Here is a 19596-nt window from a genome sequence, read left to right as displayed (position 1 = left end):
AATCCCTAATTGACTAAAACTAATATAATTGTAAGTGTGCAAGTAATTGTGTTCTAAGCATAAAGTAGGCTGGGGACATTCAAAACTGTGGCATTATTTTAAGTCATCTCAGGTGAAGTATCAGGGAACAGTAATGTATAATATTAACACATTATGGTGTCTGCTCTAATGCATTTAACTAATAAGCCCACCAACACATTACCTCAAAACTGCATAATGGTCACCCTGGCAACAAACAGTGAGCAAAACTCTTTGAGTGCCATTTTTCTCTTCTCCATTACACGTACGTACAGTAAGTCTGGAGCCAGTGCAAAGGCATGTTTATGGGGTAATGGCTAGTCTCAGAGTACTGTAAGTGTCCTACAGCTATTGATCCAGGTTGGTAAGATTGTGAGCGAATGCTGGGAAGCGGAAGGGGTGTGCTCAGGAGTCTGGTCTGTCCACGCCGTCTGGGCTCCTGCATGTCCGGGGGTGGTCAGGGAGGCTGGAGACAGCAGCAGACTGAGTGGAACCAGCGGCGACTTATACAATGACTTTTTAATTGCTTCTCATATCACTATAAACTAATGAATGTGGCTCTGCGCAGTGAAACCTTACCCGCCGCTTCTGGTTTAAAAAGGCACAAAAGAGCAAACTATTGAGCGCTGGGGTTTCATCGATCAGTGGGGTCAATTTTGTTATATAGAGTTCAGGATGTGATTTCACACCAACATAACATTTTACAATTCAGTTCTGCAAGATGCATGAACTTCATTAAGTTTACATGACTGACGGGATCCCGGCTCTGCCAAGACCTGCCCTTAGTGGCGCAAGATCACATCTATACAAACAGTGTATTTACGGCTAAGCTCTCTGCAAATTTCCCTTTATTATTTCACATTATAGGGCACGAGCTTCAGTAATGCCTCAAACCCTACTGGGCATCTGGCAGCCAAGGACTCTCCGGAGACTCTGGCAAAAGAGCAGCAACATCTCGTGATGTCAGTGGACCTGTCAAAGCAATCTGTTTTCCTCTGCCATGGGTCAGAGGCCACAACACTGAGCGCACACACTACATATCACATATGACTAGAGTGCCGGTGCTGTGCCTCCAGCTATTCCACCTGTGCTTCTTTTTTTCCCCCTCTGCCTCTCTGCTCATCTTTCCTCATTATCGCCCTTTCTTCCGTTCCCTCACATAATTTTGTTTTTGCTCTCTTTCCTTCAGCTTCATTAAGAGATCTGCACATGTTGTTCATACTCTGCTGCATCCTGCTCTGGTGTCCTTGAGAGCCAGAGTTGGAGGTAAGAGTGGGTTTGTTGTATTCATGCATCCCTTGGCTTCTCCCTGGGTAAAACTAGATGAAATGTGCTTCACCTAACCTTGACGTTGCTCAACTCCCTCTCTGCTTCGGCAGAAAAAAAGAAAATGGCCAACTGGCAGTCCAGTGTGAAGCACTTTGAGTAAAAAGTCTGTAATTGGGGGCCCTGAGCAGGGAGTCTTCACTGCATGTCAAGGAGAATTATAGCTTGAGGTTATGAAAAAGTATTTTTCGGTAAGGGGGGCTTTTCAATATGCCGCATTAGCTATCCTCATTTTCTTTCTCCTTTCTTCCTCTCTCCCTCACTTCTTATTTCAAAATACAACTGGGCCCCCATTCACTGATTGAACGAGTGCCATATCAGCTATGGGGTGTCTCCTCCACCTTCATTACCACGACCAGTTTCAATTCATACCTTAATGAAAGGAAACTTTGCTTTCACAACAGGGGATGCTATTACTGTCTATATTTCATAACATTATTAGCATCTGAGGTGTGTAGTTATGTTGTGGATGTCTGCGTTTAGGATTTGTGAACCCTCAGAGACCCACAGTGTTAATGAGCAAGGTTAGAGCACAGTGTGTTGTCAGAGCAGTGAAGCCATTTGCACCTAAATGACATTTCCTTTGTGGGTATGAGCCCATTTTAGCTCCTAATGTGGCATGTCACCCAAGGCCCAACATTGTATTCATTTTTAAAATGTTAAAGTCAAACTGTGGGAGACTTTATTAACTGTGATATTACCATACACCTTATCTATCTATATGGATAAGAAGAAAAAAATATATTTTACTTTTTCAGACACAGGTATTCACTTCGTCTTCACTTTAATCACATCTTTCAGGCACTGAGCCATAGATGGAGTCTCTGAGGGAGGAATCTCACTGACAGGAAATTATGAAAAAGAATTAATTTGACCTTCGCTTGCAGCAAGAAAAAGAGAGGGAGAGAGAAAGAAAGAGAGAACAGAGATAGAGGGGAGGGTGGATGGATGGAGTCGAGGGAGGTTTAAGGAGGAAGTGCCTCTGCAGAGGGCAGGATCCTGAGGATAGAGCTTGGATAATGAGAGCTCTTAGCTCCCCGCACACTGGGGCAAGACATCTGATTCACTGGAAAGCCAAAAGAAAGGACAGTAGACACCCTCAGCTCCTTTAGCCCTCAGAGTGAATGGTTTCAATAAAGACTTTGGAGTAAAGATACTCTATTCACCCATGATGGCTGACAGGAAACACTTTTGCTCAGAAAACGTGTGCTGTTGGCCTCCCACACGGCTCAAAGTGACAGAATTGTGAATTTTTTATTCAATTATTGAGCAACAAATCTGATACAACATGAACTATAAAAGTTTAAACAGTTTCAGACCCACTGTTCATGCGAGGCTTGCTCCTGAAGGGATTGGTGCCTCTTGCCATCAGTCAATATATCAATAACTCTAGGCTATCAGTCCTGATTGTAACACCTTGTTACATGTTTTTATAGAGGTACAAGCAATGTGTGTGTATCAAAGTTTGATTCCACTCTTCTTAATAAGGGAAAACACTGTAATGAGTTCACGGATTGCATATCATTTCCTGTTATTTATTGGTATTATTCATATTACAGATCTAAAGACCTATTCAGAAAAGCTCTCCGACTGTAGAGATTTCGTTTATGAAGCCATGAAGCAGAGAGATAATTCATTAAGGTGCTTGGAGCAACGGAACTAGGGCCTACCAAAGCACAACAGGAAAGCTTCCTTCATTTACTGCCCCGGAGCCACAGTTATCTACAAAAGCTGTTTTGAACTTTTTCACCCTGGGATTTGAAATCTCGACTACAAAATTGTGACTATTGTGACGGAGATTCATGCTTAAAAAAATAACTGCAGCTCTTGTTATCTTGAAGCACATTTTAATCACAAACGACACCTAAACTACGTAAAAAAACAAGAAGACTTTTCATTATTTATAAAAATGTTAATGTTTGCTTCTAAATATTCAGTGATTGATTGGCGGCAGCACTGCAATATTGGCAGCTTGGGTTAGCTCTGAACGCTCGGATCTCATTGGGTCTCATTGAATTTCCTGCGTTTGTCTTTGTCAATGAAATGGACTTCCGTACATGGTCATGCTGCTCCAGCTCAGACCTGGAAGATGACCAATCCCAATGCGAGGGGGAGGAGGAACCTAAACCAAGCTTTCAGAGGAGCTGCAGAAAGTGGGTAAGAGTTTCCCATAGTTTTTTGTGCGGTAAATCACGTCACTATAGGAGTCCTAAATCAAAAACTAGGACCAGAAAGGTAGTATATTAGCTGCTCGTTAACATTTAGAAAGTACCATAAAAGGTCAATCATGGATCGGAGCAAACAAACTTCTCACCAACTTCTGATGGACAATAACGGGCACAAATTCACAAAAGTGAAGTAAAGTGAAACTGTGAAGCATCTATGTCTAATTTCTTTCAAAGTTGTCTTCGCCCTCTCAATGAGACTCTGTTACAGTAAATGAAGCATAAACAGCGGGGCCTGTGTCTACATTCACAGATTAGCGCTATGTACTCAGAAAAACACTTTTATAGAACTCTGTCGGCTGTGCAATTCAAGTTTCTTTTAAGACTGATGATTTCACAAGCCAGTAATAGCATATTTACTGGCATAGGAGCGTTATTGAAAACTCTGAAATGGTTATAAGCATGAAATTGAATACAGAAAAAGAGTAAAATTAGATTTCTTCTTCTTTTTCTGAGAAGTGGAGAAATGCAAAGGCTTAACGGCTTCCAATCTTTGTATTAGAGTTAATTCAGAGAGAGTCAGCTCAGTCACTAGAGGCCTTTACACGCAATTATTTGAACAGTTAAATGCCATTATCAGGAAAACAACCTAATTAATCAGAACATTCTCATTTTGCCTTCTCCATTGTCTCAAAGTCTGACTTTTTAAGATGTCAGAGGGGTTAATATGAAATCATAACGCACTTTCATTCGCCAGAAGAGAGATAGATGCTGTTGCTTAACACCCTGCCCGCTACATTTTGTCTCAGGTGCAGAAAGATTTCCATTTGTTTCTATGGATACACATATTGACTAACATATAACATAAAAGCTAAATATAAACTGTACAATGAATGTCTGTCTCAGTCACAGACAATTACAAGAACAAACACCTACCGGTATTGTGTTTTAAAACATTAATTTTCTTCTATGTGTTGATCTTTTGTTTGATGTCCTTCCTTTTCATATTTTACTTGGGTTTTTTTTACGTGTTTTATAAAAGTATTTTTTTTTTTGTTGACTGTAACTTTTCTTTTCATTTCCTCCCTTTTGTAACACAACTGTACTTGGCAAGAGCTTTTCAATAAAAGAAAATCTTCCCATTGACTGTAAAAAACAAGGTTTTATTTTACATCATAAGATGCTTTACGGTTTTCAATACTGTTCTGGAATGAAAACCGTATAACTCATTTTGTCACAATAACGTCAGCAGGACGTGCTCTTTCCCTGATGACTTTAGGAAATTTGCCAACTTTTAAGATGTCACTTTGATGTAGGAATTGTAGTGAACCGAGAATACAAGGCTCTTCTTTTTGCATTTCCTCGGAAATTGGAAAGTTAAGGTTGGAAAAACACATTTCACCATTGTTGAAAACAATTTAACATTTTAATATATTTTCAATTGATGTAATTTCATTTGGGAGAAAAAAAGTTTTCACCTTCCAGCACTATCGGCTCCTCACAACTCTCTCTGTATTTCTCAGTCTGGCTATCTTCAGAAGATTGTGTCTTCCTGTGAGTTTCACGCACAGAAACTCGAGTGAAGATAATGACCTCTTCTGAAGAGTCCATGTTTTTTTTAATCCTCTGTGTCCTCCTTGGCTTCTAGCAACTGTGTGGAGTGGGGGGCTTGTATCATGTGGATACTTAAAATTCCTCATGGGGGGAGACAGAAACTACGTGCTATAGCTTTAAGTTGAATGTTATTTTATAAACACATTATCAAGAACAAATGCAAAAAAAATAAGTTTTCTTTCACTGTTACATGAGTTGCTGTTGTGCAAATAAGAATAAGCAAGCTAAAATTTGCTTCAGTTTTTAAAACACAAGCAGGCAAGTTAGGCTTTGTCATGATGACTTCAGTTTTGACTGATGTGTTATTATGTCAAGTTACTATGTACAATTAATGTTAACAGCACTATTGATGTCATGTGCAATTATTGTCCTAATTCGTACTTATACTCGATTTATATAATCATATATAATGTCATCCTTAACTGGTCTGTATGCCTTAAAACAAAATGATTGTTGGATTGTCGAACAGTGTCTGAAACCTCCTCCACCCCCACACCTTTCGATTTCAGAATTGTGAAGGGTGCCTTACGGTAACTATATTATATGGAACTTTTAAATGTTTCTAAAAGTGTGATCATAAATAACCAGCAAACAAGACTAACAGTGAAAATAACTCGGTTTTATACAGTTTTTTCCCGGGTCCAATTTTTTCCCGCAAAGTCACAAAATAATTTACGGCAGGTAGACGGCACTACAGAGCACACATTCTGATGTGTCATAGATTTCAGCGTAACACCGGAAAAGCCTTTGTTAGCGTATCCAGCCAGGTAAAAGGTAGCAGGAGATTTCTTTAAATAGGCCTAATTCTATTTTAATTATATAGTTATAGGTGATACTGGGGCAGGGCCATCACACAAAAAAATGAAATTAAACGAAGAACTAAAGAACTAAAAGCTAAAAGGGAAAGTGACAGACGACGGTCGGGCTTTCAACAGATGGAGACAATTACGGGATTGTAAATGATTAAAAAAACGACCCGGAATTGGCTCTCAGGTATGTAATGTAATGTAATGTGGCTGTAAGTCAGTAGCCTACATTAAATAACATCTCCCTTCCATTAAGCGCCCGGTTTTTGTTTTGTTTCAGTCCGTGTTTGTGTTGGCCTACTATTTTCTATCCCTTGTCCCCCTGTAGTTCTGTAAAGCATCCTTGGGTTTCATGAAATTCGCTATATCAATCTAAGTTATTATTACGTTGGAGATTTTCTCTCTGAGCAAAACATTCATTGCAACTATATGACCTCCCGGTAAAGCTAACTCAGTAATACAGCACTGTAAAGAAAAGACCTTTACGACAGCAGGTTTGATAAAAACACTACCGCTTCTGTCCAAAACGGCCGCTAGAATCAACTAGAGCTGGGCGATATGGAGAAAATCAAATATCACGATATGTTTGACCAAATACACCAATGTCGATATTGTGGCGATATTGAAGGGTTCACTATTGGTGCTTTCATAAATATTTACACAATGAGAGGTTTGATAAATAATCACCAATAATGTGGATACCATGGCAAATTATAAAACAGTAAGTCCGGTAAGTCCAGAAAATGACATTACTTCACTGTAATGTAACACGTGTGTCATATGACGATATTACGATATCCAAAATGTAAGACGATATCTAGCCTCATATATCATGTCGATAGAATATTGATATATTGCCCAGCCCTAGAATCAAAACAAACTTAAAGTTATATGTAGCCACTTCAAATATTTTTTGTAACTTCCCGAAAATGACAATTCGACAAGCATGCACATTTTAAGCAGTGATTGGGCTAATTGTGCAGATCCGAGAAAGTAAGAAAGGTTTCTTTATAAAGCTCTATTATGTCACTCTCCACACAGATACAGTACTTCTGTCACGACTAAGCAAGGGTGTAGTTGTGAAGGGAATGGTGGCGCTAAGTGCCCTTGCATTGAACCCTGCACTGACTCCAAAGTGCCACTATCAGGTCATCCACTCAACAATCCAAGGCTGTTGTTTGGGTATCACTTCCTATTTGGAGTGCCTCGGTCCTTCTCGGTTGACTCTCTGCCGTCCCCGTGGCAAAGAAAGAAAGAAAGAAAGAAAGAAAAAGAGAGAGAGAGAAAGAGAAAGAGAGAGAGAGAGGGGAAATCTAATTATTTCCCTCCCATGGCCCAGCAAGCCTTAAAAGGTTAATCACTGTCCGTCTAGCTAATTCTGCCTGGGTACACTGCAGTAATTACAACACCTCGCTCCCTCTCGCCTCTTCCTCTGTTGTGTACCTTGCTCGCTCCAGCGCTCTCCTCTGTGCATTCTCTCATTATAGTTAGTGAATGTCTCTCCGTCTCCCAGACTCTATCATGTCTGTCTTTCTATATAGACACCACCCCCTCCACAACATGCTGGTTGAGAAGAGAAGCGTCTTTAGCCAAAGACACAGGAGGTCATTCCTACTGGTGGCCATCAAACTTTTTAACTCATCCCCACTCTGTGTCGCAGCATGGACATCAGTGGACTGAGAGGCTGCTGAGGTCCTTCTGGACTTACTGTAACTGGACAATTACATTCATTGTAATTCTGGCAATAAGCACCATTTTGCACACTGTATTCATGCACATTTTTCTTTTTACAGTCATATTAGTACTTTTCCACAACACAAATTCCATCATTACAGTAGCATAGTCCGATGTGTTCAACACTTTGCTGAGGAGTTTTTCTTTTCAACATAAATACTATTTTAACTTACCAATTAATTCCAGTCGCTAATACTTAGCTGTTCCTTTTCAATAACTTAGAGGGAGGGAGGGAGGAGCTCTCTCTCTCTCTCTCTCTCTCTCTCTCTCTCTCTCTCTCTCTCCCTCCCTCCCTCTCTCCCTCCCTCTCTCTCCCTCTCTCCCTCCTTCCCTCCTTCCCTCCTTCTAGCAACAGCTCGAGGAAGTGCGCCTTGGGCCTGGAAATACACCACCATCTTTTCTTCTTCCAATTTCTCGCTCCCTGCCAAAAGCATCTCCAGAAGCAACGGCTTAGGAGACTTAAAATACTTCTGTTTCCTTCTCCTCCTTTTCTCACTGCACCACAATCTCACCATCACATGCATTACATTCAGTGATACAGTTGGATATCAACGACAATGGATATTGTCGTTGACTAAGGAGTCAAGGAACGCAGGTTTAAAGTTCAAAAGGTTGGGTTTATTTCCCCCTAAACAAAGATTCACAAGCAAATAGATTTGCATTGAGAGATGATTTTATGGAAAGTACCCCATGCCAGTCTCTAGATATGGTGAAGGGTATGTGATGATGTGGGGCTATTTTAATTCCAAAGGCCAAGGGAACTTTATCAGGATGCATAGTATCCTGGATCCATGAAATAACTGGCCTTTAAAAATACAAATCTGCCTGCGTCTATGGGAATTTAACATAGGGGTGTACTTACTTATGCCCCCTGTATTTTAAGGAAAAACATTTATTTATTTACGATACATTATTCATTCACATAGAAAATTGGTGTCTTTAAAGACTGGATTTTTCCTAATTTTTTTTATTTAAGGCATTAAATTCCATCAATTTGCAAAAGATAATTTTTTTATTCCTCTTTTTAGTAAACTTTAGCATGGGTGTCCTAATTTTTTCACGACTGTATATACAAACTGACCGAACCAATAAACACACAGAGGGGAGGACAACATGGATATTAACTAAAACTTGCAGACAGACATTTCCACATTTCCTACTTTCACCACTATTTCAGTCGTTTCTGTCCCTCTGTCCTTACTCCCCGAGGCCCAGGTGGGCTCTACTAACAGGCTGCTTCCTGCTGAGGCAGCAGCCTATCGCTGCTCAGGCAAGGTGGGCTGTCGCTTTCCATATCATCAGTACAGAGGAGAAAAAGAGTGGTGAAGATGAGACCGAGAGCACAAGGAGGAAAGGGATGGGAGGCTGAGCGTAGCCCTTAGCAAAGTGTCATCACTCAGCTAAAGCCTCCCTTGCAATCTCTTTCTCTTTCTATTTTCCACTTGCTAGGGGACCAAAACAGTGGCGAGGGATAGAAGCTGCTTTATTACACTCCAAATGTTTTCCAAGAATATCGCAGAGTGACAAAGATCCCTAGAATCTGTTTCTCAGACCCTGCAGTAAAGCCCTGCTTGAGTGTCTGTGGGCAGATGGGTGCTGATTAAAGTAGTGGTGGTGGTGGTGGTGGTGCGCCGGCTGCTAGAACTGCTGAGGAAGAGACAAGGGAAGCTGAGAATCCCAGGGTGAGAAGGAGAAAGTGAGGAGAGCGCCTGGCTGTTGTTTTGAAACATGCTACAGAGGATGCATTGTGCAAAGTGTGAAGTGTGTTTTGTAGACAGCAAAGAAATCAGGGTTAAAGTGAGAAACTGCAGGGTGCCACACTGCATATAGGATAAAGGAAGGGTGATGGTAGTCCCTTGTGTAACAGACAACACGTGTAATAATGAAATGCTAATTCTGTAAATTATATACAGCAAAGTTAATGAGAAAAGATGAATGTTGTTCGAGCCCATGATATGTCTTTGGTAAAAGGTCAAATTCAATAGAGCTAATAATGTAAATCAGTTTGATGATTATATTTTATCTTGTGTGACTATAAAGAAAAATGTATAATTTGCAATAATTATCGTTTGGATTTATACTAATTGACAGTGGTGGAAAGTAACAAAGTAACCTAAGTAACTACATTTACTCAAGTACTGCACTTAGGTACAGTTAGAGGTACTGGAGTATTTTCATTTTATGCTACTTTATACTTCGACTTTTAGAGGGAAATATTGCACTTTTTAATTCAATACATTCATTAAACAGGTAAAGTCACCAGTTACCTTTCAAATTAAGATTTCATATAATGCACACAAAAATGATTAATATGATGATAAAATATGATCAGTTTCTTAAATATGATGCATCGTTACAGATCAACATAGCAGTTTAAATAAAAACATTTCTACACAGAGGTATTGCTACTTTTACGCAAGTAAAGGTGATCTGAATACTCCCCCCCGTACAGTCATGAGCACATTTATTTATTGTTAGATTAAATTGAGAATGATATGTATATATTTTTTAAATAATAGTCAAATTATTTGGTTCAACTTTTAGAATGGGTAAGAAGTATTCAACACATTCTTCATATTCTAGAAATGTTAAATTATTTTATTTGTCATATTATAGTTTTTATATGGTGGGTTTTTAATCAAATATATCAATATCTTCCTCCCTGTCAATTTCACTGTTGAATATTTCTCAAGGCTGTCTGGGAAATCTCATCTGTTACGGGACAAACTTGGTTAGTGTAAGAGAAGTGGTTTCAACCATAAATCTGTAATACTTTTATTTCATTCATTTCTTATGAATGTATTCTGAATTCAGAGAACACTACACAACTTCAGTGCAAATCTTTCTTACAAGCTTGATAAACTGTTAATCTCGGCTTACGATTAAACGTTTTCTTTTTTCGAGTATTATACATTGCTTGCAAAATTGCGAGGGTAATTGTTCTTCTGTCAGCATGCCAGCACTGATTATCCTTATGCTAGCGTTGGAGTGAAATAGCACCTACACCCTACACATATTGTTGAGATGAGTGTCTTGCATACAGTAGGTAGACTCAATGTGATGTCAAACAACTTTACTGCCTGAGTTATCACTTCCCAACCTGTGCAGGTAAGTAAAGTTGTCGATCATAGAGGTTCCTTGTGACGTTTTCAACCACCAGTTGCGTAATGGTAAAATGTTTTTTTAATGAAGGCGCTAATACTGTACACACCTGTTTACAAGCGTGTGACATGATATACAAGGCTGGTTTCACATTATTCCATTGATGTGCGACGAATTGCTGCAATGAGCCAACAAAGGTAAGCATGAAAAAGACAGACGGATGTAAACAATGTAGGTTTTAAATGTATTTCTTTAAATGCCAGCCCTGCAAAATATTTTATGAGCAAAGAAATGTATTCAGCATGTATATATATATTAAGCCTCAAGAATAGAAAGAATACAATTTTAGTACAAAAAAATTTAAGTTGATGGTGTAACACAGATAATAAGCTACGATAGCTTCCTCTATTTTGGACTCTTCAGCACTCTGTCACGCACTGTCAAGATGGCTTGCTATTGGTAAACGACAGGCCAAAGTTGAACTATACGGGTAACATTCGCACAGATTCATTTTCTGAAGCGAACCTCTGATCGCGGCGATTTCACCGAAATGAATTGATTTCACTGCAAAATTTTAGCGTTTAAAATCCTGTTGTGTCCAGGCCTTAAAGCAGCATCAGATAATTATGTAGCAGGATATCTCTAAATAACAGCGAGACATAACTGTGGACTTTAACATAGAGAAGTCAGCATGTATTGACCGCTCTGTGATCACTTTATACCAAAAGATACCAAAGACAAAATCTGTGCGTGACTCTTGTAGTTGCATAATCAATTCTGATTTATCACTTCCTGCGAGCTTTAAAACATGAAGTGATTGCCATGACTACAGATGGCATGCACATAAATGCTGCACAGTTAATGATTTGAATATCAGAATGTGAGAAGTCTGTGTCCTCGTGAATAATTTCCCGGAGGAATGGATACAGTATGTGCTCTAAAACCCTGTAGTATTTTGGAGCTTGTGTGTTATTAAGTTATTATGCTGAATGAAACAAATAGCATTATCGTGAAACTTACACGTACAGTGTGTTTTTATAGATTTAATGGACAGTTTCAAAAGGGTGAAAATGAGTGCTGAAAAGTTTACCTTGTGTGAGAAGTTGAAGGGTCCTGACTTCCTCCCGGACACGAAGCTGCAGGACCTGCTGCAGGATGTGCTGCCTCTGGGCTTCCTGCATGATACCCATTCTTTCCAGCTTTCTGTCTGTCAGTCTCATCAGAGCCCGCCCTAAGCACAACAAAATAAATAAAAGTTAACGGACAGAAGGAGCAGGAAGCCAGTGGTAATTCAATATGCACAGCTGGAGACACTGTAAAATGGTACAGATAAAGCATTTATGTCAGTGGAAGAACAGAGTGAGGAAACACACAAACAATTGTGGTCAGGGATTACAGCCACACTAATTGTGTATTGTATGTTGATAAGAGAGCTTGCAACATGTTACTTGCATAAAAACTAATTGTTTTTAAGAACCATTTCCTATTATGAGAATGTCAATTAGTCTTAAGCCCAGCACAACTCAATGTGAAGCCCATTCTTATAAACGCAGCACGCTTTACATAAATATCAGTACTGTATGTCCCTTGGCAAGAATTCCTCACATATGCTTTCTTAATTGCAAATCCTTGTATAAAATCCATAATTTAATCACCCAATCAGTGTCGAAGAGGGGGATTTGGGCTGCTAGTAAAACTGAGTTGAGTATGGCGTAATTATTAACGCTTGTTACGAGTGCATTTGTAACATGTGGGATGGTAAGCAGATAGGATGATAATTCAGGGTAATTATAGGCATTAGGTTGGACCCCCCCCCCAACAGCTCCTTTTGTTCCTTTGCCCTGATGACTCCCTGGGCTAGAAACTGGCTCCGATTGGTTGACAGCCGAAGGGAAAGATTACTCCCTCACATTCTTCTTCTCCCTCATTTTATCTCTCCTCTTTTCATCAGCTCCATTTCTATTTATGGTGTGATCAAATATAAAGCTTAATTCATTTCTGATGCAACATTTACCATTTTAAATTGGTGTTCTTGCTCTTATTCAGTGACCCTTTAAAAAAAAAAAAAGCAGGGAGAAGAGACTTTACAATTTCCTGTCTCTTAACTTGTTTAGACGATCTATTGTAGATGGTTAGAGTATGCCGAGCCCCACACTACCACTTTGCTACCACAGCACAATAGGGAGTTGAGCAAACTAAGTACCCTTAAGTGTTAGCGGTATAACTTTGACTGTGTTAGGCCAATTTTCTCCCGCCTTTACAACAGCAGCTCTTTGCTCAGCACTACAGCCAGAAGGGGGTAAAATGTCAAACACAGTTAAGATGCTTCAATGTAAAATGGCGCTGACAGTACCCATTACATGAACACTGGGGAGCAAAGTAGAGTCATAAAGACTCAGAAGTGAGAGGAGCATACTTAATGCGGAAAAGAAAAAGATTAGTGCGGTTGAAAGACTGATAAATCAAAGGCTGAAAGGTTGGGGAGAAGAGGGGGACGTACAAATTGACAAAGAAAAACCAACGTGCACAATCTGTTATGAGTCTATAAATATTGACCAACCATCACTTGGCACCTCATCTTGTAACCAAAGATAGATCGGCATGGCAACAGAGGTTCACTTTTTCTCTGCTTCAGTAATGTCTATCTTAAATAACAGCAGATACAAGAGACAGAGCACAGCTTTTTGGCCACGACATACACAGATGGTTCACAATACACAGCATCTTTGCTAATCTTTGTATTACAGAAAACAAAAACGGTTTTGGGATTATTTATTGAAGCTTTTACATGTTGATATTGAAACAGTGTTTCCTTTAAAACTTATATTTCGCTGAAATTGGCTTTACTTTCTCATTGTTGCAGTTTGTTTAAAAATAATAGAATTGCAAAATCAACTCTTTTTTTTTACTTCGGACCTCAATAAAACCACATATGTAAGAGTACTGAAGTGATAATAACCATTCACTTTGAAATAACCTGAGCTTCCACGTTAGATTAAGTTGACAAAATACAAAGTACAAATATAACCATAACACACAATATTTCCTGTTTTAGAACTTATATGGGCTATGCATGAACAGATATACACTTCATACCTTTTGTTTGCCAAAAAGTCACACTACCGTTCACCTCTCAAAAATCACTGTATTTAAAAAGGAGAAGTTGCACTTATTTGCTTTCTTTCCAATAGTTAATTAAGAAGAGAAATACCACTCTGTTTAATATAAAGCAAATCTAGCAGCCAGTTAGCCTAGCTTAGCATAACATCTGTAAACACAAGGAAACAGCCTAGTTCTGTCCAAAGGTAACAAAATTCACCTACCAGTACCTCTGAAGTTCACTAGTCTCACATTGCCAGATCTCCACAGCGCTGTGTCCACACTGGAGTATGGTCTGGCTATAATGCTTATCTATTCTGGTATAGGGGAAAGAAAATTCTGGCTCGTTTGTATTTCTTTAAACCAATAGCAGCAGTCCTGGGTGGCACTAAGCCCTGGTTGCAGCCACGGGGCACTTGCAAAATAAATAACAGAGATAGCAGAAGGGGAGGGACAACCGAAGTTAGAGACATGCCAAATGTCATGCTTTAGCAATTTACATCCAGAAGCCAGATTTAAAGTTCACTAATTAAATGAAGCAGGACAAGTTTCCAGGCAATCAGCGGAGACTCCAGGAAGCTACAGGTGCATTAGGGTTAATGTCTCGCTTTGCCAGACCATCCACACGCTGCAGAGCGGAGGAGGGTCTGGCTAGTCCACACAGCATTCTTGGATGGGAGAAAAACATGCTCTGCTTTATTGGCATTTCTTTAAACCAATCACAATTGTCATGGGCGGTGCAAAGGTCCGCATGGAGCCGCTGCAAAATAGTCTTGCGAGAGAAAACTCAGATTGGACAGATAGTCTAGCTAGCTGTCTGGATTTACCCTGCAGAGATCTGAGGAGCAGTTAAACATAGTCCTCAGAAATCTACAGGAGTTTAAAATTCCAACAAAAAAGAAAGCCGAAGGAAACGGAAATCGGCGAAAATACATGCATCCGGCGGAATTTCCTGCGGCAACGGAGCAATCCCTGAAGTGGAACATAAAGGATATAAACTAGGGTTCATGAAACCTAGTTCCAGTTACGACTTAGAATTGGTCATTAAAAGCATTTAGCATGAATATTTTATTCACCAAATGTCTTTTCCTGTGGACATTTTAATACGTCAGACCTGATTTCACTAAAAGCTTAAAACAAGAAGTGTATTAATGTGGGCAGATAGAGTACAGCGGATGACTGGAATATACTGTAAGAAGCTCGCCAAAGACAGCAAACAAACTGCCAGTTCCGGACGGTGGGTGCCAACACAACGCTCCTTCCAGTCGGCGAGGCAGTATCAGCAGGGTGGAACAGCTTCTGAAATGAGTCCAAGCTTTCACTTTCTTGCCCTGCAATTCTGAGCCATTGGCTTCGACAATCCCACCAAGCATCAGCTGGGATTCTTTCAAACCACAATTAATACACTGAGCAGTGTAGCATGTAAACCAACACTTTTTAAGGAAGCTTATAAGTTTAAGGGTTGACAAGTATCTTATTGGGTCAGTTCTAACATTTGCTATGATCTGTTGGTTTAGGGATTTCAATCTGAAAAACAAAAACCTTCTGGGAATAATAATTATGAACGTGTGTCACAAAGTCACTGGTGTCAATTTAAATGAGCTTTGCCTCTAAAGCTCAGTTCATCTTACTGGACTCTGAGTACCCTCTTAAAATACCTTCTTAAATTTGCTTCCATCAGGGCAGAGGTTTACCAGATGTGGCATGTTGAATAAGTGTTATTTGGCCTTTTACCAGCTGTGTATGCATCAAGGTGTGTCCCCCCCTTTAGTATTTATTATTGACTGCCGTCTGTACTTAAAATGGCCCTGTGGGCACTTAAAACCTTTATTCTAATCAACTGTTCTGTACTCTACATTACTTATTAATTGAACACCAGTAGCTCTGATTTATTATGGCATTTCATTGTTGCTATGATGTTTTTAATTAATTAATTAATTATCGCTTCTGATTAATGTATATGTTGTGTTTTTCATGAGGCTGTGGTGATAAAAAGGGCTCTTTTTATTATTTATTTTGCTGGCTTTCTGGTGTGGCAGCCTGTAAGTGCCTCTAAGTGGCAGAATGAGATGCATGCAATGTCAGGTTGTATTAGGAAGTTATCATCAGTTTTTATCACATCTTCTCTTAAATTGAAAATGTGCATAAAAACAAGTTGGTGGAAAACTGCTGCACTACCTACAAACTAATCTACATACACATACGAGGGTGAGTGGATCCAAACTCACAGGAAGATGACTTGCTGCTATTACTGAACTCTCAATGTCTCTCCTCAACCTATTTCCTTGATTCTGGTGGTTACCTGTAGCACATTGCTCAATCATTCACATCCAAGAAATCTGTATTTTTTTTAGACAAGCTATATTGTAAAACTGCTTAAAGAAATACCATCAGCTGTATTGTTGGCTACTGAATGTCTTTTTACAACCAAGCCAAATATGTGCACACATACTTTACAGAAACTCACAAACACATTGTCCCTGGGAGTTAGATTAATGAGTGGTGTGTGAACAGCAGTGCTGAAGCAGATTAATCTACAACTATAGCCTGGCACAGTCAACCCCGGCTTTGATGAATGGGAGCTTAAAGTGCATCTGTAGAAACAAACAAACACACACACAAACACACATACAGATCCATCAGATATAAAAGCATGCGCAAACTGTGTATATATGACCAGTTGGCAAATATTTAACAAACAGATACTAACCCTGCACTTGATTTTGCACATGGAGCTAAAATGCTACGCTAATTATGGCTGTGTGTGGGCCGGCCACAGGTAAGGACAAGAGTACAAAGGCAGCAAATGAACCCTCCTCTCCCTCCAACTTCAAAAATCACACTCTTCAGCCTCAACGTGTTTTAGCAGCTGTGCTTGAAGCCTTTGATACGGTTAAAGAATTAATTCTACGACCACTTCTCCTCAGGTAAATCTTCCAAACGAGTCACACTTATTTCTCAAATCTCCTGCGCAGATGTGTGCCCATGTGTGTGTCCTCTGGGGATGAATGTCACTGAGCTGCATCTGGCAAACTGCACTCCAAACCTGCACTACACTCCATCAAGAACAGAATAACAAGTGGCGTGAGTGTTGAGCACTGGCTAGTAAGTATACTTCCTGCTTATGCCATAGGAGCTCCCTCAAGAATAAAAGTGGGATAACAGCTTTGAATTCAACAAGCTGATGACAGCAAAACAGACTGTGGCAGTCCTGAGCAGACTCTTCACTGGTATTCACTATGGAGCAGCTTGTAGTTCTTTATGTAAATGGTGACTGATTGCTTCAGTAACAGAGTTGCTTGTAGCCTTGCAGCTAAAAGGCTACTGAGCCACTGAGCACCTGTGATCCAATCCTAATGCTAATCCTGGCTGTAGAGGAGGCCAGTTATGATCCTAGAGACTGCAGAGTTCAGTATTAGTAATGAAACTATAGTCCAGAGAGGGAGGGGGACAGACACACACACACACACACACACACACACACACCTCAGTCCTCCAGTTGTCACAACAGCACAAGCCTCATTATGATTTCACCACTACTGATCTATTTCAATTGGTGGATCATTATACTGCACCTCTGTTGGTTAGCAACAGCTAACAACCTGCAGACAGCTCACTGGGACTCTATCACTGTGGAGTCTGTGTAGATGAGTGAATTTACTATAAGGTTGACTGTGGAGCTAACTAGCTGTCCTGAGTTAAACTGACCACCCTGAATTTCCGTAGTCATTATGTTAGGACTGCTAGCTGTGATTTCAGAGCCTTAACATCCTGTACGTTAGGGTTGTTGTGTGCCACAGCCTTTCTGGTGACTCAATAACTTAACATAATATGGCCCTCAATAGTGAAGTAAGTATGGCTGGGAGAGCATTCAATATCAATATTCAATTGTCAGCAGAATTATAATTGGGATGATATGATAAGTCATCGGTAAACTCCTTTGATTGATAGATTTCTCTACTGCGCTTAGATTTCCTTTAATGAAATATTTAGAATTTAAAAAAAAACAATCTACTGTATATCCAATTTTATTCTCCTTTTATTATGTTGTTAAATGCTTTCGTAATGCATTTCTTGGCCTTATGTAAGGCACTTGCCTCGCAATTTGAAAGGTGCTATACAAATACAGTTGCCTTGCCTTTTAAATTTCTAAGCAAGTTGTAATAAAAACAAACAAAAAAAAAATAGTTATTACAGTTTTTCTTTGTACACATATGAAGATGTTAGTCGTATGTAATAGACAACAGTGGAACACAATTCATTTCAGTCAGACTATTTACGATGTTGCATACATTAGTCATATCATGATGCCTGTTAATATCGGAACATATCCTTATGAAAGGGACCCTCCAGCAATTAAATATTGCACTTTAATTGAAGGACTTGAAAAAGACAGATCAAAAGACAATGATTAAAACCAATGCAAGAGAATGGGTCAAGCTCCAAAAAGCCAGTATATTTTGTTAGACCCTCCCTGCCTACAAAATGCCAAACATTTAAAACTCCACATCTGCAGTTTGTAACCACACCCATCTTCGAACTCAGCCTTCCTTTTGATCTCAACCACACACCTGTAATGTTACGTGACTGCATCTTGCACGGCGTACATATAAACACCTGGCCAAAGTACTCAAAACCGCTCTGTGGTAGTTCCCGCTACATTAGACACACAGACTCACAAGGTGAAAACAGTACCAGTGTCGCTGTTGCGGCTGGTAAATATCTCAGCCTATCGATAAGCTTATAATAAACACATACAGCTAGAGATTTGGATACAGATAATTGCCGTGCAGGTAGCCATACTGTATGATCTGAAAGATACACCAAGCCTAATTTACACTTCCTGTGGGGTAACAAGCAGCAACAGCACCAAAACCTCCCACCTGGTCTTAGCCTTATTAGCTGGGGAGCCAACTGCTGAATCACACTGGTCAGAGGTGGGCCGTCAGGGCCAGCAAGGTCTTCTCTGCTGGCCAAGAGATTGTCAGAATCAGAAAATATATATTTCTATACGATTTATTAATTTCTAAAATATATATTAATTTATTAATGTCATATGTATTTTACAAAGTCTGTTCCCACGCGTCTATGACCGTAATTTCTTTGCTACTCTCTCCCTCGGTGCTGCTTCCAGTGCATCTCATAAATTAGAGCTATTATCCAATCAAATTTCCCCCTTGTGCTGTCTCCGGGAGAAAAATCGACTGAGGTCTTTTTCGGGTGTATCCCTCTGCTGTTCAAGCAAATACGGACGACTTTGTCGATTGTCATATTGTTTAGCCAATCACATTTCGAGTTTGCCCTGTTGGGCGTATTCTTTGACAGGCGTGTTAAAGGTTTGAGCAGTGTCAGTGACCACTGTGCGTGTGCGTGGTGGCATGTGTGTTGAGCTCCAGCAGCTTGGCTGGAATTAGTGGGGAAGCCTGCTGATTCCTAATTGTTATTATTTTTTTTTTGTGTCCGTTTTTGGTCGTCGTATGAGTAAATGTGACTGGTTGTTGTGGGTTTGTTTTTGTTTCTTTGGTAATTACGTTAATTTGGACTATACTGTATGTGATGCAGCACCCTGCCATACTGCGTAAAAGTGATGGGCTCAGTATTCATGTCTCTGCAATAGTGTATTGAAACTGTGTGTTGAGCCTTGTGTTAGATCACTTTATTCCACACGATAATGCCCTAGTGTCATTGTGAGATTATTCAAAGGTGGTTTAATTGCTGTATGATAGTACTGA

At 39.8% G+C, this 19596-nt stretch overlaps 1 protein-coding gene across 3 annotated transcripts in view; it reads right to left on the bottom strand.

The window, feature by feature from the left end:
* Positions 1-19596, bottom strand: part of samd12 (sterile alpha motif domain containing 12) — a 104859-nt gene that overhangs the window by 53528 nt on the left and 31735 nt on the right. For all 3 annotated transcript variants that reach the window (XM_078267118.1, XM_078267116.1, XM_078267115.1), the window contains exon 4: positions 11856-11996. In XM_078267118.1, the coding sequence (XP_078123244.1) occupies positions 11856-11996 (141 nt within the window). The remainder of the gene's footprint in view (positions 1-11855; positions 11997-19596) is intronic.

The sequence above is a fragment of the Sander vitreus genome, chromosome 14 (assembly GCF_031162955.1).
Source record: "Sander vitreus isolate 19-12246 chromosome 14, sanVit1, whole genome shotgun sequence".
NCBI lineage: Eukaryota > Metazoa > Chordata > Actinopteri > Perciformes > Percidae > Sander > Sander vitreus.
The sequence above is the reverse complement of the archived record's forward strand: the minus strand, read 5'-3'. Positions and strand labels throughout refer to the sequence as shown.